General features: G+C 44.2%; 10 protein-coding genes across 10 annotated transcripts; 6 read left to right on the top strand and 4 right to left on the bottom strand.

Annotated features, from left to right (window-relative positions):
* The first annotated feature begins 4 nt into the window (after nucleotides 1-4).
* Nucleotides 5-2,054, top strand: V1512DRAFT_106375 (uncharacterized protein). Its single transcript, XM_066912876.1, has 2 exons — nucleotides 5-1,132; nucleotides 1,181-2,054. Exons 1-2 carry the CDS (start codon nucleotides 150-152, stop codon nucleotides 1,575-1,577), a joined length of 1,380 nt encoding a protein of 459 aa, XP_066773222.1. The 5' UTR covers nucleotides 5-149; the 3' UTR covers nucleotides 1,578-2,054.
* A 107-nt stretch (nucleotides 2,055-2,161) lies between these two features.
* V1512DRAFT_259637 (glycosyl transferase) lies at nucleotides 2,162-5,748 on the top strand. The gene is made up of 4 exons (XM_066915686.1): nucleotides 2,162-2,358; nucleotides 2,448-2,570; nucleotides 3,172-3,415; nucleotides 3,464-5,748. The coding sequence occupies exons 1-4, from the start codon at nucleotides 2,305-2,307 to the stop codon at nucleotides 5,629-5,631; spliced, it is 2,589 nt and encodes an 862-aa protein (XP_066773221.1). The 5' UTR covers nucleotides 2,162-2,304; the 3' UTR covers nucleotides 5,632-5,748.
* Nucleotides 5,749-5,842: 94 nt separating this feature from the next.
* Nucleotides 5,843-7,658, top strand: V1512DRAFT_259631 (uncharacterized protein). Its single transcript, XM_066915685.1, has 6 exons — nucleotides 5,843-6,176; nucleotides 6,225-6,272; nucleotides 6,325-6,400; nucleotides 6,449-6,555; nucleotides 6,605-6,678; nucleotides 6,725-7,658. The coding sequence occupies exons 1-6, from the start codon at nucleotides 6,085-6,087 to the stop codon at nucleotides 7,630-7,632; spliced, it is 1,305 nt and encodes a 434-aa protein (XP_066773220.1). The 5' UTR covers nucleotides 5,843-6,084; the 3' UTR covers nucleotides 7,633-7,658.
* V1512DRAFT_270157 (P-loop containing nucleoside triphosphate hydrolase protein) lies at nucleotides 7,648-9,648 on the bottom strand (the record flags this gene model as incomplete). Its single annotated transcript, XM_066917596.1, has 4 exons — nucleotides 7,648-8,199; nucleotides 8,245-8,552; nucleotides 8,606-8,980; nucleotides 9,027-9,648. 4 exons carry the CDS (start codon nucleotides 9,646-9,648, stop codon nucleotides 7,648-7,650), a joined length of 1,857 nt encoding a protein of 618 aa, XP_066773219.1.
* A 1,039-nt stretch (nucleotides 9,649-10,687) lies between these two features.
* Nucleotides 10,688-12,037, bottom strand: V1512DRAFT_259623 (uncharacterized protein). Its single transcript, XM_066915684.1, has 3 exons — nucleotides 11,740-12,037; nucleotides 10,986-11,634; nucleotides 10,688-10,935 (listed from the first exon to the last, which is right to left on the bottom strand). The coding sequence occupies exons 1-3, from the start codon at nucleotides 12,004-12,006 to the stop codon at nucleotides 10,841-10,843; spliced, it is 1,011 nt and encodes a 336-aa protein (XP_066773218.1). The 5' UTR covers nucleotides 12,007-12,037; the 3' UTR covers nucleotides 10,688-10,840.
* A 795-nt stretch (nucleotides 12,038-12,832) lies between these two features.
* V1512DRAFT_203889 (uncharacterized protein) lies at nucleotides 12,833-14,555 on the top strand (the record flags this gene model as incomplete). The annotated part of the gene is made up of 2 exons (XM_066913310.1): nucleotides 12,833-13,276; nucleotides 13,326-14,555. 2 exons carry the CDS (start codon nucleotides 12,833-12,835, stop codon nucleotides 14,553-14,555), a joined length of 1,674 nt encoding a protein of 557 aa, XP_066773217.1.
* Nucleotides 14,556-14,780: 225 nt separating this feature from the next.
* V1512DRAFT_259621 (uncharacterized protein) lies at nucleotides 14,781-15,714 on the top strand. The gene has a single exon (XM_066915683.1). The coding sequence runs from the start codon at nucleotides 14,829-14,831 to the stop codon at nucleotides 15,651-15,653; it is 825 nt and encodes a 274-aa protein (XP_066773216.1). The 5' UTR covers nucleotides 14,781-14,828; the 3' UTR covers nucleotides 15,654-15,714.
* A 129-nt stretch (nucleotides 15,715-15,843) lies between these two features.
* V1512DRAFT_246359 (uncharacterized protein) lies at nucleotides 15,844-17,922 on the bottom strand (the record flags this gene model as incomplete). Its single annotated transcript, XM_066914422.1, has 3 exons — nucleotides 15,844-17,385; nucleotides 17,439-17,681; nucleotides 17,797-17,922. The coding sequence occupies 3 exons, from the start codon at nucleotides 17,920-17,922 to the stop codon at nucleotides 15,844-15,846; spliced, it is 1,911 nt and encodes a 636-aa protein (XP_066773215.1).
* A 1,597-nt stretch (nucleotides 17,923-19,519) lies between these two features.
* V1512DRAFT_221944 (citrate synthase-like protein) lies at nucleotides 19,520-21,675 on the top strand. The gene is made up of 6 exons (XM_066913730.1): nucleotides 19,520-19,756; nucleotides 19,917-19,997; nucleotides 20,053-20,230; nucleotides 20,287-20,415; nucleotides 20,480-20,509; nucleotides 20,568-21,675. The coding sequence occupies exons 1-6, from the start codon at nucleotides 19,646-19,648 to the stop codon at nucleotides 21,452-21,454; spliced, it is 1,416 nt and encodes a 471-aa protein (XP_066773214.1). The 5' UTR covers nucleotides 19,520-19,645; the 3' UTR covers nucleotides 21,455-21,675.
* V1512DRAFT_259611 (uncharacterized protein) lies at nucleotides 21,559-23,384 on the bottom strand. Its single transcript, XM_066915682.1, has 7 exons — nucleotides 23,090-23,384; nucleotides 22,941-23,023; nucleotides 22,544-22,883; nucleotides 22,419-22,493; nucleotides 22,247-22,368; nucleotides 22,069-22,197; nucleotides 21,559-22,023 (listed from the first exon to the last, which is right to left on the bottom strand). The coding sequence occupies exons 1-7, from the start codon at nucleotides 23,263-23,265 to the stop codon at nucleotides 21,689-21,691; spliced, it is 1,260 nt and encodes a 419-aa protein (XP_066773213.1). The 5' UTR covers nucleotides 23,266-23,384; the 3' UTR covers nucleotides 21,559-21,688.
* Nucleotides 23,385-23,392: the final 8 nt, after the last annotated feature.

The raw sequence follows: 23,392 nt of genomic DNA, 5'->3' as shown, positions 1-23,392 counted from the left end.
TAAAATTACTTTAAACATCATTTTGTCTCCAGAACACATGTCAATCTACTTTGCGTTGCTAGATCCATATTGTTCTAAAAGTTATGAGTTGAGGGTTATAGCCATTAAGTTGTTAAGTTTATGACGTTAGATGTCATTGTTTTGACCGCATGGAAGGATCTGACGGAGATCTCGAGGAGTATCCTTTAAGTGAAGCTTCACTGGAAAACATAAATTCGGAAGGCATAGATACTGACCATGAAACTGAAGACCATCGCAGCTTGTCCCCAGATGTACCTGGCTTTACCGAATTAAGCGGGAGAATAGCAGAGACAGATGGCGAATCTGTTGCTTCCGGCGATCAAGCTTCAGCCAGACGATGCAATGAACGTTATAAACAGCTTTTCAATTACGAGATGCGAGAATTTTTATACCCAACATTTGATTCATTATCACCGGCTGGGCATGATTTAGAGGGCGCAATCTCTATATCGTCTGGAACGGAGTCTGAGAATCAGCGCGTCGACACTGAGAATACAGATTCAGAAATAATTTCACCTCTTCCTAATTTACAGCCGTCAACCGTCGGTAACAGTGGCACATACTGGACCAGTAAGGAAAAGGAGTTGTTTTTTGAGTATCTTCGAAGACGATCTAGACACGATCCTTCAGGTATTTCAAGAGGAGTCGGTACAAAAACCGTAGTCGAATGTGCTGAGTATATATCGGAACTTGAGACAGCTCTAGCCAAAAAACAGAGGACTAGTAGACGTCGAATGAAAAGGATGAGGATGAAATGGAAACGACTGATGAAAAAGATTCCAGCGGCTCGAGAGATGCCGCGGAAATGGATTAGGATGGAAGAAGCAGAAAGTAGAAAATTGGAGAAAATTGTTTTTTATACTGAACGAAACGAAGAGGCGTCACTGTGGAGACATGGACATCCAAGGATTCCGGTAGATTTTTCAGCTCGCTATGATTATAGTGATGAAATCAGAAGAGTCGCTGGTATGGTTGATACATATTGCTTAAATTTGGTTTCTCAAGCAACCTACGACTTGTCGGAAGTGGAGTCCATAGATAGCATTATGAGGAGATTTGATCCTAGTTTTGAGTTTCTTGATGTTGAAAGGCTGATGGACATCTCATTAAGGTATGGGTATATTTGACGCTTGCATTACATAATGCTCATTATCTGCAGGTTATTCTATTCGCAAGTCAAACTACCAAGAACTGTTGTAAGGCACTTGAAAAGGCATTCTATGCAGACCTCTGCTGTTCAATCTTTATATGAGCTTATGGTGCGATACTTGCGAAGACTGATCTCAACTAGTTTGGTCGTGACTCAGACCCGGCTTGCGGTAGAGCAGGCCGCAATGTTTCATCGCAGAAATGTTGTACACTCTCATGATGTAAAGGCAGGACTAGAGATGATAGGAGCTCAGGTTGACTATAGACAGTTTTTGAAAAATTTTAGAGACCAAAATGGTGCTGTCACAATTCGAGAACCATTTCGTGCAGGTGAAGTTGATATGAACAGAGTAAAAACGTTGTTGAGGATGCGGGAACAAAATCGCAAGCGGGTCAGAAAGTCTTAATACTTTGTTTTTATTCATGCATTATCACGGAGTTTATGTTGCAGGTATCAATATAGCAGTCGTTGCTTAAAGTGTTTTCGCTGGTCGCGTAACAGTGAAACAGTACAAAACCGGTTCTAATCGGTCCGAGCAGAGCCGGGAATTCTAAGACATCTGAGTTTGGGTAGAAAGCAGCAATTTCAGCTAGTAAAATATTCAATTACGACACGTTAATTCTTACTCGATGCTGAGTAACCCTTTAAAACTGCTTTTTAAATTATTTGACTCATGGATTTTACATGGGCTGCAAGAGTGGAAATCATTCTGTGATCAGCAGCGGTTTCGAATGAACTATCGAGACTCTGAAATTACTTTTTATTGGTGTTAATTATGCTACAGTTAAAAGTATGTATGAATCACAACCATGTTCTACTGAATAAAAACAATTTCACACGGTAGTTTTTCTCTAAATTACACGAAACGATTCATCAATTTGTATTAAAATAATGTATTTGAGAAGGTATGAAATCAGGGTCAGCTGTTATACAGTACTTAGGTTCGAGAGCTGCGATCATAAGCCACTTTTTCCGAAAACATAGTTCATCCACGCACTAGCGCCTGAGCTTAACTACTATCCGCCCTCTATTCCTTCCTTCGCTCCCATTACTCTCTCACACATACACTCTCTCTCTATTTGCTCTCGCTTTTCTTTTTCTTATACTTATTTTTCTAACTAATCTTATCAACTATGGCTTCTTATTCAGAGCCTCCTGCATCTGTGGATCCTCGTCCTAAACACCGTGTAAGTAATACTATATTCAATGGACATAGCATTGAGAATGCCGATCTGCAATCGTACACTCTTTTAATGGTATACTAATACTTGTCTAGCGCACCCCAACTGGATTCAGTCCTAAGGAGATTAAGAACATTGAAGCTTCTATTCCTGTTGAATTGCGTAACACCTGGAACAAGTTTGCTGTCAAAGAGTTTACTGGCAAGGAAGAATTCCAGGTACGTTTACTTTCTCTTATTGATTAGACTACGGACACACACTTGCGATTGTTTGTTGTTACACAAGATCGTTACATAGAACTAGCTGCATTCAATGTTTTGCTGTCACCTGATCTGATACATTTTGGTCTGATTGATCAAATCAAAACTGCTTGAGTTGGTCTTGTCTGCGATTCGGTCGAATTGGTGCGCCACACCATCGTCAGTGTCTTTGGCTCGTGTATCAGTTCAGCCACGACGACATGCGGAACAGCCACGTTGAACAGTAGTCGATGCAAGGCATCTCGTCTGGTCTACGCGTTAAAATAGCCTGTTCGAACGTCGCATTCTCATTTTGTCAATTATTGTGACCTAAATCTTATCTGTCTGTGCAATTGAGCAATTTACTCTTAATCGCGCATTTGAGTGGGCTTTTTCAAAAGCGGTGAATTTCCAGATGCAATTTGCACAGCCACAGTGCGGCGCAGTGACGTCATGTGTCACAGTAAAATGTCAATTCTGGTTCAGCTGTTCGTCCGTTGAGTGAAATGTTCTGTCGCTGCAGTCGCAAAAGCTCATTGCCTAGTCTTATCTTCTGAATTTGAAAGTTAACTGTTTTTAGCAAGAGTTTGTTCGTCATGTTGAGACTACTTTGGCTCGAAGCTTGTATAACTGTGACGATCTCGCCGCATACCAGGCTGCGTCCCAGGCTATTCGTGATCGTCTTATTGTCGCTTGGAATAAGACTCAGCAGAAGCACACCACGAAAGATCAGAAGCGTGTGTACTATCTTTCGCTTGAATTTTTGATGGGTCGTGCTATGGATAACGCTATGCTCAACGCTGGCATCAAGGATCTCACCAAGGGTACGTAATCTTAAGCATTTACTGTTATTTCATGTTAACGAAAAGCAGAGGGTGTTAAGGAGCTCGGTTTTAAGATGGAAGATCTTCTTGAACAAGAACCTGATGCTGCTCTGGGTAATGGTGGTCTTGGTCGTCTCGCTGCTTGCTTCATTGACAGTATTGCTTCTACCAATTACCCTGGATGGGGTTACGGCTTGAGATATCAGTATGGTATTTTTAAGCAGCGAATTGTTGATGGGTACCAGGTCGAGTCTCCTGACTACTGGTTGACTTTCTCTAACCCATGGGAAATTCCACGTTATGAAATCTCTATCAGTATCATGTTTTACGGCTACACTAGAAAGTACACTGATGACAACGGCAACATTGTGCATGTTTGGGAAGGTGGTGAGCAGGTTGAAGCTGTTGCTTATGATGTTCCCGTTCCAGGATATGGTACTGAGACTACCAACAATTTGCGTCTGTGGGCCAGTAAGCCTACCAAGGAGTTTGATTTTGAGAAGTTCAATGCTGGTGACTACGAAAGCTCTGTTCGTGATCAGCAGAAGGCTGAAACGATTTCCGCTGTTTTGTATCCCAACGATAACTTTTACAGTGGAAAGGAACTGCGTCTCAAGCAGCAGTACTTCTGGGTTGCTGCTTCCCTCAACGATATCGTTCGTCGATTCAAGAAAGGTAACCGTCCATGGAAGGAGTTCCCTGACAAGGTTGCTATCCAGCTTAACGACACTCATCCCACCTTGGCTGTTGTCGAGTTGCAGCGTATCCTTGTCGACATGGAGAAGGTTCCCTGGGACGAGGCATGGGAAATTGTAACTACAACATTTGGTTACACTAACCACACTGTTCTCCCTGAAGCTTTGGAGAAGTGGCCTGTTCCTCTTTTCCAAAACCTGCTTCCCCGTCATTTGGAGATCATCTACGACATCAACTTGTTCTGGTTGCAAAAGGTCGAAAAACTGTTTCCTAAGGATCGTGACCTTTTGTCCCGTGTATCCATCATTGAGGAGTCATCGCCTCAGCAGGTTCGCATGGCTTACCTTGCTATTATCGGATCTCACAAGGTCAACGGTGTTGCTGAGTTGCACTCTGAGCTCATCAAGACCACCATTTTCAAGGACTTCGTCACAATTTTTGGACCTGACAAGTTCATGAACGTCACTAACGGTATTACTCCCAGACGTTGGCTGCACCAGGCTAACCCCAAGTTGTCTGAACTCATTGCCTCCAAGGTTGGCAGCTACGACTTTTTAAAGGACCTGAACTTGTTGAAGGCTATTGAACCTTTTGCTCATGACAGCGAGTTCCAAGATCAGTGGGTAGCCATCAAGAAGTTTAACAAGGCCCGATTGGCTGCTTTGATCAAGAAAAATAATGGAATTGACGTCAGTGTTGACTCGTTGTTTGATGTCCAGGTTAAGCGTATCCACGAGTATAAGCGTCAGCAAATGAACATCTTTGGCGTCATTTTCCGCTACTTGAGCATTAAGGCTATGACAGCTGCGGAGAAGAAGGAAGTTACTCCCCGTGTCTGCATCTTTGGTGGCAAAAGTGCTCCAGGATACTACATGGCCAAGACCATCATTAAGTTGATAAACGCCGTTGGCGAGGTTGTCAACAACGATACTGAAGTGGGCGATCTTCTCAAGGTTGTTTTTATTGCTGACTACAACGTCTCCAAGGCTGAGCTTATCACACCAGCGTCTGACATTTCTCAGCACATTTCCACCGCTGGTACTGAGGCCTCTGGTACCAGTAACATGAAGTTTGTGCTGAACGGTGGTCTTATTTTGGGTACCGTGGATGGTGCCAACATTGAAATTACTCGTGAGGTTGGCGAGAACAACATCTTCCTGTTCGGTCATCTTTCTGAGTCTGTTGAAGATTTACGTCACCAGCACCGATTCTCTAAAGTCCCTCTTGACCCCAGTCTTGAGAAGGTTTTTAAGGCAATTGAGAACGGGACTTTTGGTGACGCCAGCATCTACGGCTCGCTCATTTCGTCCGTGACCGGTTCCGACTACTATCTCGTCAGCGACGATTTCCAGTCGTATCTCGATGCTCAGAAGCTTGTTGACCAAGACTTCAAGAGCAAGGACACGTGGACCAGCCGAAGCATTACTGCTGTTGCCAACATGGGATTTTTCAGCTCCGACCGTGCCATTGACGAATACGCTGAGTCCATCTGGAACATTGAGCCTGTCGCTCAGGTGTAAAGTCAGAATCTTTCCGCGAGACGCGAAAAAACATTGAAATGGCGCTTGATAGTAGTTATTATACGTGTATGCCTGTATACAACTCTTAGATATTAAAATAGTCAACGTACTCTATTAGTGTTCTGTAATGTGTAAACTGCGATCGGTGTCCCGAACGTAAGCGTACGCTAACAGTTTGACAAGTATACGCTCGCTATAGCCCCTGAATTATGAGATGTAGTAATTTGTAGCTTCTAGAAAACTTTATAGTCAAGATTCGTTGAATTCTGTCAAGGTTTTGCACTTTGTGACTTTATATGAGTTACTTTAAGAGATAGTCGAATACTCCATTCAAACAATTGGCCTGTAGAGCTGTCAAAGACTCATACTGCTGCATCATAAAAACTAGCTTTAAACAGGCCAGGCGTACTCGAGACGTATTGTGGATAATTCACCGCGGTCATCTGACAATGTATGCGTTTGATGATGCACCCCAGAAACATATACGATCATATCTTACCCGATTTTAAAGAACTAGCTCTTACTTATCCAAAGTTGGCTGATTGGTATGGAAGGGCAGTCTACGATCGGATCATCTATTAACACACATGAAGCATTCAAGCAGACGGTTCAATTGATCTCAAAGATCCTCACGCTGTGTGGTATGAAGACTTTTGTTTATTGAAGAAGAATGAAGTTGCTTAAATTTAATAGTGCGCTCACAGAAGCGCTTTTAAAGCAGGACTTTCAACTCGATGTCGAGCTGCCATCTGATAGACTGTGTCCCAGAGTTAGTTGCATTGTTTTGATGCTACAGTTTTGATCTGATGCGTTACAGGTTTCCAACAGGCTGAATTATATTTTGTGGATCCAGGATCTATTGGATTCGGACAACTTTGACATTGACGGCGGTGTCAACACGCATGTAGTCACCGGTTTAGACGTGTACGACTGTTGACAAGGCTTTGAGTTTGATGAGGAATTGACAGAATAGGGGAACTGGTGTGTCTTGTATATATCCATTGCTTGGCTGTCGGTTACGCTCAAATTGGAATTTCATAGGCACTGGTATGTCATACAGAGGTTAACGTCTGCACAAAATTGATTTTTTAAGATATCGATGAGCGAGCAGTTACTCTCGCGAAAGAACAAATTACACGTAATGACTTGTCTGGTCGGATCCAGATCATGAAATCTGCACCTGGCGGTCCATTATTTGATGTGGGACATAAACTAGACTTTACAATGTGCAATCCCCCGTTTTATAGCTCTATGGAGGATATTGAATTTTCGCAGGAATTAAAAGTAACTGAATCGCACAGTTTCACCAACATAGAGCCAAACGAGATGATCACGTTCGGTGGTGAAGTTGCGTTTGTGAAGCGCATGATTAGTGAAAGTGTTGCTATGTCGTCAAACACGACAAAGACGTGGTTTACCAGCATGTTAGGTAAACTTAGCAGCTTGAAAGCCATTGTTGAAGAGTTAGTAAGATGCGAAATATCAAACTACGTCGTCACTGAATTTTTGCAAGGACAGCATACACGGCGGTGGGCAGTAGCCTGGCGTTTCGATTTCTGTCGTGCGGTGCCTGAACTTGCCAGACCAATAAGCCCGGCACCGTCGGTTGCGGTCAGAGCTTTGTGGCCGGCGGCTACATGTGCTACTATTCCGTTCGTAATCGATTATGTTAATGAAACTACTTTGAGGGTTATCTGTGACAAGCTAAACGATGAGTTTGGGGAACTGATTGATGTTTCGTTGAGGTCGCACGATGGTAGTCAGTATATTTTGGGGTTCTCGAAGTTAGGAAACATATGGTCGCGCGCTTTCCGTAGGCAGAAGCGACGAAAACTGGAATCAGATAATGCGGGTCAATTAGACTCGGGATTTGGATTTAGAATATTTCTGAACGATGCGCAGCATAATGTCACGGTTCACTGGTCGTACGGGCTTGATTCAAAGGTGTTTCAAAGCTTTTGCGGTATGTTAAAAACAAAACTGTCTAATCTAGATCTATAAAAAGCAATATAAGTTTTATGTCAAAATGTCGTTCTCAGTCATAGCTGCAGTGTCAACAACTTTGAATGTGTTGTTGTCGAAACCCTGTCCGTCTTTGGCGTGTTCATAAGCCTCAGGACTGCGATCAAGCAGCACTTCCAGCTCTTTGTCTGTCAAAATTTCGTCACCGCGTTCCTTCACCAGGAACTTCTCCAACCCGTCCTCGCCAAGTAATAATCTTTCCAAGTCATCTTCGTGCGCGCCCTTGCCTGTTCCAATCAGACTTTTAAATTTCCCTTTCTGGATCACAAGTTTCTCGAGCTGCCGTTTTGTGTCTGCTTTTTCCAACATGGTTTGCTCTACCGTGTTCATCGTCGCGAGCCGGTACACAATAACCGGCTTCGTCTGTCCGATTCTGTGGGCTCTGTCCATAGCTTGCAAATCTTGCTGGGGATTCCAGTCACTGTCAAACAAAATGACAGTGTCGGCTGATGTGAGATTGATTCCAAGGCCTCCAGCGCGAGTCGAAAGCAGAAAAAGCTTGTACTTAGGATCTTCATTAAACTGATCGATTTGATCCTTTCGGTCCTGTATAAAGTCAGTTTAGCTCGTAAGTTGTAGACCGTAACACACCTCTTGGGAAACTCGTCCGTCTAGCCTACATACTTTCCAGCCGCGGAGTAGCTCAGCCCAGTCTTGAATGATGTCCAACATTGATCTAAACTGGCTAAAAATTAAAACCTTGTGACCACCCTTGAACAATTCAGGGATTAGTCTGTCTAGTAGTAGCATTTTTCCAGAGTCATTGACAATAGATTCATTTGGATCTTGGATATTACTGTGTGGATCATCCCATGGTGCATAGAATAAATGTGGGGAGTTGCATGCCAATCGGAGCTGCATTATCAAATTTTGAAGTTTTTTGTTTTTCACAGCTTTGGCTATCCAGTCATGTCAGTAAACTAAACAAAGCTGTGTAGAAGAGTAAACATACTAGCTTTAAGAGCGCTATTGAGACGCTCTGTTTCTTCTTCATCTTCTTCAATAGTCACAGCTGTGTCTATCAAATCCTCTGGGGTATTGAATACCCTATCAAAGTACTCATCGTCAGATTCTTCCTTGTACACGGGTCGGGTTTTAGTCACTGCGCGGCGTTTATATCTGCGGTTCTGGTCGTTTATCGACTGCACAGCAGCTCGTTTTGGTCTTGACTGTCGGCTTTTGGGCTTTGTTCCGTTCATTGCCATGATTTTTTCTAATAAATAATCTTTGATATCGTGTGCAATCAAATGTCGGTAATACTCTTGTTGTACCTTTGTAAGCGGTGCGTAAAGAATGTATTCCCGTTTCGGAGGCAATGACAATTCGACTGTTACTGTTAGTCCTGTACAAGCTTAATGCATGGATATACAAACCATCTGATTTGAGTCGTCTGAGCAGAAACGGTTTCAATATTGCGTGCAGATTTGACAACAAATGGTGTTTATTCTCTTCATCAATGATTTCCTGAGTGCCGTTCTGTTTTTGCAATGCAGAAAAGTCAAACCAGCTCTGGAAAAGCTCTAGATCATGAAAAATATCCGGCAGCAAGAAGTTTAGTAACGACCACAACTCTGCTAGGTTGTTTTGTAGTGGCGTGCCAGTTAGAAGTAAGCGGTTAGCAGAGTCATAGGATTTGAGTTCCTTGATCAGTCTGCAGTTCATATTTTTAATTCTGTGGCCTTCGTCAATGATAATGTACTTCCACTGGAGCTTCCGCAAAAACTGCTGATCGTTCATGATTATGTTGTAACTAGTAACAACGATTGGAAACTTCGAGTCAATTTTTTTGAATAAGAAATTTTGTCTCATCTCGGCACGTTCTTCTGGAGTACCATGATACAGCAGTTTGGGAATAGAAGGCGCGAATCTGCCAATTTCGTTGATCCAGTTGTTCAAAGTTGACAATGGAGCCACAACCAGAAACGGGCCAAACGAGCTTTTTTCTCGTAGGAATGCTAGAAATGCAATTGTCTGCAGCGTTTTGCCAAGACCCATCTCGTCTGCTAGAATGCCGTTCAGACCGTTCTCGTATAGTGAGACTAGCCACTCTACTCCCGCGAGCTGGTAGAGCTTCAAAACACCGCCTGTAATCAATGACGGCTGGTGAGCAGAAGCTGAAAGGGGCTTGTTAAGAATAGCACTCTCTACATTTGAGCTTGCGGCGTCATTCAGGAAATCATTCGTAGACTTCGCTGTTTGTAGTTCCTACATTGATTGTTAGAAATTGCATAAATGGTGTAAACACTACACACTTCTTTAGAGATATAATCCACTATACTGTACGTTGACTGCTTAGCTGATGTCTTTCTTTTGGTTTTGCGTGGACTTGTCCGTGTATTTGTAACTTCAACTATAGCCGGCGCCGGTGCTTCTGCAGACGGAGTTTCCCATTTAGATGTCCCATTCTTTTTCTCTTTCAAACTGTCCTGTCTAGCCTTGTCTTCTTGTTGTTGTCGAAGTCTGTCTGACAGAATTGAGGCGTAAACGGTCGACCGCTCGACCAAGAAACGGAGACGTGCCAGCTTCTTGTCTTGTCCCAGCTCATTGAACTCTCTTTGTTCCTAACTCCTATTAGCATTTTTGTGGCTAAGAGCAACAGTTTGGCGTACTTCTGATATGGGTTCAGAAGTGATGAATGATGGTATAACAGGTTCAGGCGAGGAGGTTGGCGGGGGAGTCATTAAAGACTTTTGACCTGTTAGTGTTGCCTGTTCATCTTTGTCATTCATGGGCAATTCTGTAGTCTGTTTAGTTGCTTCTGGCATGTTTTTCACAGTAACAGCCAATCCTTTCTCATGGGTTTGAATATGATTATGTATGTCTTTTTGGTTTGGTCGTTGGCGTGGATGACTGTAACGTGACCTGCACTTCCTTGATCGTGAGACGCGACGCGTTCGCGTTTGATCGGATCTGTGTAGATTTAATAAACGACTTTTAATCGACCTAAATTGGCAGTTTTTGCTATTTAAAGATAAATTTACATGTAAAAAGTGATTAATTTATTTTCAATTCATATTTGAATTTTAAGTATAAATTATGTGTGAAATTGTACATTATTAAATTGAATATTCATAAATAATTCAACGTTATGAACAGTAGTAATCTATATACCGCATATTATTCAACTTATCACTGTATATCATTAACTCAGCACTAATTATTCCATGTATACCGCAAAATTCCTGATTTACTTGGTAAGTTTCTCTGTGAGCTCAGGGACAGCTTGGAAAAGATCAGCAACTAAGCCAGCATCCGCAAGCTCAAAAATTGGAGCATCCGGATCTATAACACATTAACTACAACTCATCATATTAATCAAAATAGAATTTTACCCTTGTTTATTGCGACAATTGTCTTACTGTCCTTCATACCAGCAAGATGCTGGATTGCTCCGCTGATTCCGACAGCGATATAGAGGTCTGGCGCAACAACCTTCCCAGTCTGACCGACTTGAAGCGAATTATCGGCGAATCCAGAATCAACAGCAGCACGACTAGCGCCGACAGCTGCTTCAAGGGCATCAGCCAATGGAAACATAAGTTTGTCAAAATTTTCCTTGTCTCCGAGACCGCGCCCGCCCGACACGACTCTTTTTGCAGATGAAAGATCTGGTCGCTCGCTTTTGGTGAGCTCCTCAGACATAAACATAGCCGTAGACTTGACTGCCGGATCAACTCCTTCTTCGATAGGAGCAGCTGAGCTTGCGGCTGCGGGGTCAGAGAATGCCGAGGTTCGGACAGTAATAAACTTGATTTGGTCTTTAGACTTGACAGTGAGGATCACGTTTCCAGCGTAAATTGGTCGGACAAATGTGTCTTCTGATTTCACTTCAGTAATATCACTGATCTGCTGAGAATCTAGAAGTGCAGCGGCGCGGGGAATGACGTTCTTGCCGAATGCTGTAGCTGGTGCAAAAACATGAGTAAATCCACCTTCCTTCACGTTTGCTGTGATCAGTGGAGCAAAGCTTTCTGGAAGTCCCTAAGAGTCGATATAAGTAAATGTTCAACACTATACTTCAATCCACAGCCGCGCGAATAGACTGCGAACTAACTGAGATCAAAAAGCGGTAAATTATGAACTTACATGGTCGTATTCAGCACTGGAAACAGTTATGACCTTTGAGACACCGTCAATTTTAGCAGCTGCAGTCGCAGCCTCAGCAGCCTTCGAACCAGCAAGAAGAACAGTAATTGGGCCTCCAACTTTAGAAGCAGCAGAAAGAACAGAATACACAGGTGATCCTGACTCCAGCACAGCCAAACTAGCCAATGTTCGCCGGAAACCCGACAAATGCGTAAGACTCTTCACTGGCTGCCTTTGTAATCTAAATCCACGCCGTAACAATTGCATTGTTGTGTGTTTGTGGAGAAAAGAAGAAATATACATGGAGTTTTGATTTTATAGTGTTAAACCTCGGTGGCTCATCGTGAAGTGTACAAGACCCTTGTGCGTTGCTATATGTACACATTAGCATGTTAAATGTGCCATAAGCATTACTTACATTTGAACTTGAGTCATAGTAGATTTCAGTGGATTTTTTCTCACCGCCGCAGATTCGAGCCTGCTCATTGAATCTTGCCAAAAAATCCCCCGTTCCCAAAAACTCAACGCGACCAAAACCGGAGGTCATCGCGAGTCCATTTCGACGAACAATTCATTAACAAAAATCAACGCGTTTTTTCGTGTTTTTTTTATTCAGAATTAAGCAATGGAATCGGATCCAGTACAAGAGTCAGCGCTTACTCAGCCTGAGGAAGTCTCTGCTGTGGATTCTGCCCCTGCTCAAGAATCAAACGGAGACGTGACCATGACTGGGATGGAAGACGCGTCTGCTGACGTTTCACCACAACCAACAGAATTGGTTTTATCGGCAGAAGAACCAGCGCAGTCGCCCCTACCAATAGAAGAAACCGTTGTTGATGATAAGCCAGAAGAGCCAAAAGTTGAATCGCCAGCAGAAGCTCCAATCGAATCAACACCATCAGTAGGTCAGACACCTGCACCTGCACAAACAACAGAAACGTCACTAGAACCCACTGAATCAGCCCTTCCGTCTGCACCTGCTTCTGCTGACGAACCAACTGAATCTGAAGAGTTAGCAACTGCAACGGCATCTGATGTGCCAGTTGAATCAACAGAAACTGTGGCCAAGACAGAGCTGCGAGAACAGTCAGATATGGATGTGGATGGACCTCAAACAACTGCAACAGAGCCAATACCAAACACGACTACAGAATCTGAAGAAGTCAAAGATAATGGAGGTGTCAATGTCACTATCGAGGAGAATTCACAACAAAAACGGACACTCGAAGAAGAGGCAAAAGCTTTCTTGGTTGAGCAAACTCATAGTGTTATTATCCCGTCATATGCAGCCTGGTTTGACATGAAGAAGATTAATGACATTGAGCGAAAATCACTGCCAGAGTTCTTTAACAGTCGCAACAGATCAAAGACGCCAACTGTCTATCGTGACTACCGAGATTTTATGATCAACACGTACAGACTAAACCCTGTTGAATATCTCACAGTCACTGCTTGTCGGCGTAATCTTGCGGGCGATGTTTGTGCCATCATGAGAGTACATGCATTTTTAGAGCAATGGGGCTTGATCAACTACCAGGTTTGTTAAACTAGGATGGCTCGAATTTGCAAGTTACTAACCATCACAGGTTGATCCTGAAACTCGGCCGTCCACAATCGGACCTCCATTTACAGGTCATTTCAAAGTCATTGCAGATACCCCACGAGGTCTTCAGCCATTTCAGCCAGGGCCCGGGGCTATGGTGACCCCCGGACAGCCACATCCATCTACCGACCGAGGCATGGCCACAGCTCCAATCAAACCTGATTTGAACTTGGAAATTCGCAAGACTTTTTACGAGACAACATCGTCTGCGTTGGCATCAGATACTCCTAACGGCAACGCGCGGAAAACGTACAACTGCTTTACGTGTGGCAACGATTGTACCCGTGTCCGATATCATTCTACTAAAAACAAGCAATACGACCTTTGCGCAAACTGTTTCTTGGAGAACAGATTTCCTTCTACCAGTCAGACGTCAGACTTCGTCAAGTTTGAAGACATTTCGTATCTGGCTGCAGATCGGGACCGTGAATGGACGAGCCAGGAAACTTTGCTTTTGTTGGAAGGAATGGAGCTGTATGATGACGATTGGAACGCAATTGCCGACTACGTCGGCTCCCGTACACGTGAGCAGTGCGTTCTCAAGTTCTTGCAATTGCCAATTGAAGATCCTTATCTTGAGAGTCGAACCGAAGAGCTGGGACCATTACAATATAATCACATTCCGTTGTCACAAGCTGATAACCCGGTTATGAGTGTTGTTGCGTTTTTGGCAAGTATTGTTGATCCCAAAGTTGCGGCCGCGGCTGCTCAGTCTGCCCTGCCTGAGATGAAGGAGGCTATTCAGAAACAAATCAAGAAGAGCTCAGAAAAAGATCAGCCTGCAGAGAATAGTGCACCAGAACCAGCACAATCTAATGGCGAAGACAAAATGGACGTTGACTCTAACGAGAAAGAAAAAGAAGATAAAGAAGAAAATGGTACAGTCAAAAAAGCAGCTTCGATGGCGTTGGGTGTTGCTGCTGCTCGTGCTCACTTGTTGGCGACCGATGAGGAACGTGAGATGACAAGACTAGTCAATTCGCTTATCAACATGCAGTCGCGTAAACTTGAACTTAAGCTTTCAAAGTTCAACGAGCTGGAGCAAGTGCTCGAGGCCGAGCGGCGAGAACTGGAGCAAGCCCGACAACAGTTGTTTTTGGACAGACTTGCGTTTCAAAAAGAAGTCGCCGCTCAGAGATCGGCGATGGAGATGGCGGACTATACTGCTGCTGCTGCGGCCGCGAATGCTCCAGTCATGATGGAGTCGGTGTAGACGTGATTTTGTGTTAAATTTACTATGTATATTTCGTGCGGATGTGTTGATTATGGGTACGAAGACTAAGTCGGGCGATGCGTTGATATTGTAAGGTAGTGCTACATCTCTGTGTAAATTAAATATAAAGTATAATGGAATGCTTTTGGGTGGTCATTGCTGGTGAGGTGGACGCTCAGTCCGTTATAAAATATCGCAGTATTTATACTGTACATTTCTGTTTCGCTGTACGACGTCTGTTAATATATTTAGAACTTTTGAATTCTGGTTCGAATGCATAGAAAATACCCTTCTGTACCAAGATACCGTCCATTATCGCACATACAAGCCAAGCTTGAGTCTTTGGAGCCTCGACCGCAGGTGGCCACGGATGACGAGTTGAGTACTCCTGCTGTCCAAGTCAGTGAGTCGGCAGAGGCAACACTTCGGACCAGCAAGCGATCGATTGTGCGAAATGAACTCTTAAGCATATGGCACGCTATGAGCAGGAGAATGTACCAGGCCACGACCAGGGCAGAATGCTCTCACGGGTCCAAGAGAGCGGCTACGAGGATGCCTGTTCACTGGGCACAATTGTTGTCTAACGTGCCGTATGAGTCTCGGGGCCTGCGAACAGCCATGGATACAGAAGCTCCCAAAAGTGCTGTTCAAAGCTTGATGACTTACATATGTTCATTTCGAGCAAGATCGTCTAGCCAATCCACAACTACGGACGAAACAGTGGTAATCACACCCCACGTTACCGACAGTGCCAATTCCAACGCTGTATCGACACAATCATCGTTGCGCGAGCCTGAAATCGTCCAGTTTCCACGGCGGAAGAAGACATCGAGCGAGATTGTGCGGATCAAGCGCCGGAGCCGCCGTGCAAACTGCATTAACCAGGTATACGACGACACCCCGCTGCGGATACGGCTGCTCAAATGCCAGCTGGCAAGAGAACGGCAGGCTGCGATGCGGGTCCAGAAGCCGCGGTCGTTGCAGAGTCGGTTTTTGATGCAGATGAGCAACGTGTTTCGGTCTGCAAACCCAAATGATGATGAGTACGACGAAGACTATGATGATGCGATTAGCGAATACGACGAGTACGCAGACTGACATATCAACATTCTGATTCATATACCTGCCCGGGCTGCTCAGTATCTTTACTCACCTCTGCGTTTTACTGATTAGTCTGCATTGAGCCACACTGTTCTACGGCGTTACCGAAAAAGCATAAACTATATTAATTACAAAATTGAAATGCGAAAAACAAATGCAAACTAGTTTCATCCTCAAACGTTTTTCACTAGAATCGCCGTGCAGGCCTTCTTTGTCGTGCAGCAAGCTTCTGAGCAAATTGAAACTCGTCTGTAGATTTTGGTCCCAAGTCTCCGCCTGAGTTGGTCGGCATGCGCTTGCTGATGGCTTTGCTAGAAACACCGGCTCCGATCTCAATATCTGGTTCCTCGACAACAAGACCAGGTTCGATTGCTCTGCCACCAGTGCCGCCAAACTCAGCGGTCGTGACCCATCGCTTGTCGGCTTCCGTCAACCGTCCGATCGGGATCGTAGAAACACCGGAGGCGTAGTCGCAACAATCCCTCGGTCCAAAACCAACACCCCATCGACATCGAAGCGTGACATCGTCACTCTGATAAGTCTCCATTGTCGCTTTGATTTGCTCGGCGTCAGAACGGTAATAAACTTTCAAGAAGGCACAGCGCTTGTCCTTGTTCATAATCACACCTTGCACACGCACAGCTTGCTCAAAAATGGCAATCAGCCGATCCTCAGACATTGTGCTTGGAACGCCTCCGACGAACAGCGTCCGACTGAGAACCTTGATGCAGTCAGCCGGCATAGTAGGGTCATACGACACCTGTTTCGGTCTGATCTCGACATCGCGCCGACGCGCAGGTGGGCTCTCGGACCGACGATTGCCGCGAGGACTACGACCTCGATACGATGGCGAGCGCGACCGCCGTCTGTTACGTGGTGACCGGCTTCGTCTCTGGTTTGAGTCGTACGGTGGTGAGCGCATCGAGCTACCGCGTCCACGATCGTCATCTGGTGGTTGCCAAGTAGGAAGCGATCCCTGAGCCGATGGGGTCGGGATTGCTCCAGCGGCGGCGCCGTTACCGCCCGCAGCCTGTAAGAGCATGGCAATTTGATTAATTGGCATGCCTTGTGAAATCAAAAGCTGCATTAGCGCAATCTGCTGTTCCATACCTGGCGCACCTGGAGCCTGCTGTGGTGCTGGCATCTGGAATCCGGAAAATGGAATGGCAGAAGGTTGTGGCTGTGGCGGGAATGGCTGCTGCTGGGCACCGGAATTCAAGAACGGCAGAATTGAAGCCATGTCGGGTACGTTAGGCTGGTTCTGCTGCGATGGATAGCTCGAGCCTTGCTGTTGTGGTGGCGGCTTTGCCAAAACAGACGCCAACGCGCTGAATTGGTCTTGCTGAGGCATTGGTGACTTCTGGTCAGGAGTGCCATTGCGGCCGTTAAGCGACGAAAGTGCAGACACAATTGACGAAGCATCGGTAAATGAAGGCTGAGAAGGAGCTGACGGAGCCGGAACCTGGGCTGCGGGCGCAAGCGCAACAGGCGTACCATCGTTTTGTTTCGCCATCGTAGCCAAAGCATTCAAGATGGACGTGGTCGATTGAGCGGTAGAAGCTGCAGGCGCGGCACCAGCACCAGCAAGAAGATGAGCTGGGGGAGGATATGGCGGCGTAGTAGAATTCTCAGATCCTAATTTTACAAACTTCGAGCGCATGGATGCAAGAAGTTCTGGGGAGAATGTGGCTGCACGTTCCCAGATGTCTATAACTTTACCAATTTTATCCTGTTTGAATGTCAGTACATATTCTTACTCGCATGTTTTCTCAATATGCATACTCTTTGGTCTGCAGGAGCAGATGTGATATCAGCCATAAGACTATCAATCATACCGGAAAGATGATAGACAGCAGCAGCCGGTGTACCTTCTGGAGAGGTTGCTGAGGGCACTTGGCCTAGTTTTCGGCATTCATCTTGATATGCTCTGGCGATGGCATCAACAACGTACAAAGCACCAAGTTTATGCGCAATAGGGGCACGTTTAAAATGAGTATATAGCTTTTGGATGAGCACAGATTCGGACTGTAATATAAAGTGTTGTTAGCTACTGATCACCAATAAACGCATTGTGATGGTGCTTGGTAGTATAAAGCAGAATACGCCGCGGAATAAGTTACATATGCATAAAAATATTTACCTCAACATTTTGCATTGCTATTTCGGTTAAGCTTCTGATTTTTGAGCCTGACACGCCAGGAGCTCTGAGCTCCAACATGCTCTGGAGCAAACTCTCGAACTCAGTCGCAGCAGGAGATGTAGACATTTTTGATTTGATGATTGTATGATTCGATTCTTCAGAAAAGGCAATCAAGACTTAAAATACCGGTTCAGACCTATACGTATCTGACACGTGAATATCCTTTTTACTCGAATGTATGTATTGTTCAGAGCACAAATTGCAGATCTTAACTAGTAAAAACCTACGGTTGTTTACTATTATAGTGCAACTATCGTTGACTGATGAAGACTTTAACAGAGAGACAGAAGAGCAAAGAATGAGAAATTTGTGATGACGAGGATTTTCCAGAACACTGTTACGAGTTAGAATATAATGTTCAATATCTAGATTGAGTAACCGATTCAGAATAGCTGATTTACTTCTCAAACCTTCAAACTGATCTATAATGTGAAGGGAGGTTACTGCTTATGCACACCCGTAGTACGCCTTTTATTGGACCAAAGATAAACCGAAAGAAAACCAAAGAGAATAGATATAGGATCAGAAGAAAGAGTGAGGTTAAATCGCAGCAATAGAATCAAGGTAAACAGAAGTTATACCTACAGCACTACAGTACTACTAAAAGCTTGAATGAATACCTGCTTGCTATTTAATAACTTAAAAAGATAAGTTTATATCCTTTTATTATACAAACAGGATTTGGAATGCCTGATTTGTTATGATAGATGATTTCGTAAAGAATGAGAGAAGAAAGAGTAGTGGCAAGAGAAGAAGACGAGTGAAAATGTACAAAGGTACTCACATGTATAGTGCATATATGCCATAACTATATATGCTTGTAATGCAGTTTATGGCAATAGTTGAATTGACATTTACACACTTGGATTTTACTTTATTTGATAATAAATAAGTTGTATGATGAATTAGAAAATGAATATTTTGTTGTAAACGTTGTTATAATCTACTATAGTGGAAACAAGTGCAGCTATATCAGTATACAATAAATATAATGCAGTTATATCTATAAATGTCACAACACATGACATATAATGCTTTAAATATTTCAAATCACATAGCAAAGTGATAGACACAAGGCTTTAGCGCTTCTCCACATAAACGCCAGAGTCCAATCGTTTACATCCGTCGGAACATGCGGAGTTCAATGCCGACGGATCCCGCACGATATAATGCTTACATAAGGCGTGTTCTATATACAGTAATAATGAAAACACAGTTCTCGGTCCGGAATCGCCAACAAAAAACTAACTTAAAAATACGTCATCATTCGCTGCTTGACACTAAAATATAGATAGACTCATCCAGCCCTGTTCCGCTCTCCGACGTTGCTCCATTCACTCATTGTATTTGAGGAGTGAGCCGCACGTCTTTTTATGCTGTGTTCCGGTCTAGAGATGCTACTTTATTTTGATTGTTATTAATAAAAATAGTATTCAATTAACTCTAATTAAAACGATAAATAAACAGTAAATAAATTACTATCAAATACACTAAAATTGATTCGAATACATCAAGGTTATTGCTTCCGAGTACGCGTGTGGGGGGAGACACTACCCTACCCCAGCGGTGTCTACTCAGAACACGCTCTCATTGGTCAATATTCCTCCGGTTCTATATGAATTTACCCGGCTCCGATGATCCGCTCCACCAGCAAATAAGAAAGGCCCGACTCTCGCTTTTATTCAGTTCTCATTCCCTCTGCCTTTTTCATTCTTCTTTATCGGTTTAGAATCTTCTTTTCATAGATCTTGTTCCTCATAAAAAGTCTTAGGATAAATCAGATATCAAAATGCCTGCTCCATCACGTATCGCTTTTTCATTTATTCGTGCTTCCCAGCGCCCGTTGGCTACTTCCTATGTCAAGTTTGCTGCTCGGGCTTACTCAACTGCTAAGGAGCCTGTATGTTTAGAGAGCCTGTTTATACCTCAAGTTCTGTCTTTTGTTCATAATGTTTGTGTGTGTACTGTGCAATTGTGTTGAACTGTACATAACGCAAATGATCCTGTCAAGAGCTCAACCAGTGGGACGTCTCGGAGCAAATACTAATTTTTTTAATTAGACTCTCAAGGAGCGTTTGATTGAGATCTTCCCTGCTGAGATCGAGAAGGTCAAGGCTCTCCGAAAGGCTAAAGGTTCCACCGTATGTTCATTCAGTTGTAATCCTACGGCTCTGTTTCTGATTTCCGTCAATTTAGGTCATCGGTGAGGTTACCCTCGACCAGGCTTATGGTGGTATGCGTGGTATTAAAGGTCTTGTCTGGGAAGGTTCCGTTCTCGATGCCGAGGAGGGTATTCGATTCCGTGGAAAGACTATTCCCGAGATTCAACAGATACTTCCTAAGGGACCTGGTGGAACCGAACCCCTGCCAGAAGGTACAGCATTTCATTTAGTGATTATGATAAATTTTATTGCTAACTATTCTTCACAGGTCTTTTCTGGCTTTTGTTGACCGGTGAAGTTCCAACTGAGGGACAGGTCAAGGCTTTCTCTGCTGAGCTTGCCGCTCGTGCTGAGCTCCCCCAGCACGTCAAGGATCTCATTGACCACTCCCCGGCCAGTATGTTTTATTTGCTTATATTAATTTTTTTTAATTGCGCGGGATGCTAATATGTGCCTTTTAGCTCTCCACCCTATGGCTCAGTTCTCCATCGGTATGTTCCGGACACATTATAGTGTACCCCTGAAGTTTATACTAACTTCCTAATTTAGCTGTTACTGCTCTCGAGTCCGAGTCTGCCTTCACCAAGGCCTACGAGAAGGGTGTTAACAAGAAGGAGCTTTGGCTCTACGCCTATGAGGATTCCATTGACCTCATTGCCAAGCTTCCCTTAATTGCTGGACGTATCTACCGTAACGTCTTCAAGGATGGCAAGCTTGCTGAGATCGAGGCTGACAAGGATTACTCCTACAACTTAGCTAAGCTCCTCGGATACAGCAACAACGATGAGTTTGTGGAGCTCATGCGTTTGTACCTGACCATCCACTCAGATCACGAGGGTGGTAACGTTTCCGCCCACACCACCCACTTAGTCGGATCTGCTCTCTCTTCTCCTTACCTTTCCCTCGCTGCTGGCCTTAACGGTCTTGCTGGCCCTCTTCACGGACGTGCGAACCAGGAGGTTCTTGAGTGGATTTTGGAGATGAAGAACAAGATTGGCAGCAATGTCACCAACGAGGACATTGAGAAGTACCTTTGGGATACTCTTAACGCCGGCCGTGTCGTTCCCGGATACGGACACGCTGTTCTCCGTAAGACTGACCCCCGTTACATGGCTCAGCGTGAGTTTGCCCAGAAGTACCTCCCCGACTACGATCTGTTCAAGCTCGTCAGCCAGATTTACGAGGTCGCCCCAGTTGTTCTTACCAAGCACGGAAAAACCAAGAACCCTTGGCCAAATGTGGACTCCCACTCCGGTGTCTTGCTCCAGTACTACGGACTCACTGAGGAGTCGTACTACACCGTTCTCTTTGGTGTCTCGCGTGCTCTCGGAGTTCTTCCCCAGTACATCATCGACCGTGCTCTCGGCATGCCCATTGAGCGCCCCAAGTCCTTCTCCACTGAGGCTTACGCCAAGCTTGTTGGCTACACCTTTTAAATAAATAGTCAACGAAGTCATGTCTGGAAAATCTGGAGTGTATCATACTTTTATTCAGTAACAAACGTTGCAGTTGATGAATTGGTAATTAATTATGCAGAAAATAAAATGGCTCTATAAGCTATGTATTTTGATTTTTGTTTTTGGAATTAGTTTTATCTACAAGTTTGCGCTTAAAAAGTACATTTACATGCTTTCACCTAACTAGTCTTAAATGGTACATCATGAACAATTCTAGTTCAGCTTGGACGCCTTTTCGTACAATAAGTCGACAACGGTCGTCATGTGGCGGATGGTATCCAGAGCTGAGTCGTACGTCGCATCATTGCGGGGCTCGTCAAACACAATCAGCCAGCCATTGCCCTGGTCCAAAACACCGTAAAACACCTTGTCAAGGATCATTTGCGACAGCTTGCCTTCGACTTGGCGCGTGTCCAGACCGACCGAGTCGGCAACGTGTGAGATCTCAACGCACGAGAATGGTTCAATCACTCGGACCAGGTTCTGCTCTAACAAGGTGTCGTAGAGTGCGGTGAAATGAGATCGAATGATGGGATCAGAAGATAACTCTGCAATTCTTTAGATTTGTAACATAAACGTATACGACAACATACCGGTCTTGTAGGTTTCTAGTGCTTCCTCAAATTGCTTTAAGCTTCTGTTAGAATGGGCCATGGCCACTGCCTTCATGGCGTCTATGTCTCGACCGGCATATTTCTGAGCCATCTTTCCACTCAATAGCGCTATTCATTTGTCAGTTATTTTCAATACTTTGTAAACATCAAATCTCACAATTGACATCGTCTGTAAGAGTCAACATGATTTTGCACAGAAGCATATATTTGAGGACTGAGACTGCATGCTTATCTTCTTGCGCCGAATAGCCATCGAGTGCTTCAACGAAATAAGAAAATCTAGATTGGAATTAGTATCAAGAATGATACAAAAAATAACAATAGCATACGCAGTTTTGTAATCTTTATCTTCAGCGTGAAGAACTCCACTCTGCATGTCCAAGTTCGCCTGCATCAACGTAGGACTGCCGACCGTGTTAGCAACAACCACACACACCTAATCACAAAATCATACCAGTAAATTGCATTAGCACTAGTACGTGCACTTGTCAAAGCTGCTCTACTCTTTGGTATGTTTCGAAGTGCGTGGTATACGCGACTTTCAAACAGCTGTACTTCTACCAAGACCATCTTGTCATCTAACCGCTTGAGCTCTTTTAGCAATGTGTTGATTAAGTTAAGCGCATCATAGTATGATCCTCGCTCAATGTATAACGACACTAGCCGGGTCTCGAGGTTTTGTCGCAAAAAGTTTCGACGCTCGGAAACCGCCCATTCGATGCAGTCCTTGGTGACTGCAATCTGAGGATCTATTGAGTCGGGCAATGTGGAAAACAAATCGATCAAAGTGCGTACTACCAGACACGCGTTAACTCTCATTTATAAATCGGCCCAACACCAGTCTATCATACTTATTTTGGCCACCTTGGACTTCGCCGCTCCAGACATGACTGATCGTGACGACTGAATCAATTGCTGCAATTCCTTGACCTTCCTAAATCACCCCAAGTCAGAAACCAAATAAACTACAACACATTCAAAGTGAAACGCCAAAACATACTTATGGTCGCGATACAGAGCACCGAGCTCATACAACGCAGTTTCCTGTTCGGCCGCAGTCTTCTCGTTTGATCCGGCCTTCTTGGCCAGAATCTCATTGTACAAGTGCTCAGCTGCAACCAAATTATTAGCTTCAGCTGCCGCTTGTGCCTGTTGTAACAACGATGTCGTAGTCATTTTGGATTCGATGTTTTGTGGAGATATTTACGACGATTGTGTAGACTGGTCTCGAGAGCTCTATAGAAGCAGTAGTCAGTCATGTTTGGATGACATTGGCGGCTAATAGGCCATTTACAATGCAGAC

The sequence above is a fragment of the Lipomyces arxii genome (assembly GCF_038497795.1).
Source record: "Lipomyces arxii strain Phaff 12-163 unplaced genomic scaffold V1512scaffold_3, whole genome shotgun sequence".
NCBI classification, from domain to species: domain Eukaryota; kingdom Fungi; phylum Ascomycota; class Lipomycetes; order Lipomycetales; family Lipomycetaceae; genus Lipomyces; species Lipomyces arxii.
Note: the sequence above shows the minus strand (reverse complement) of the source record. Positions and strands in the feature narration are given on the sequence as shown.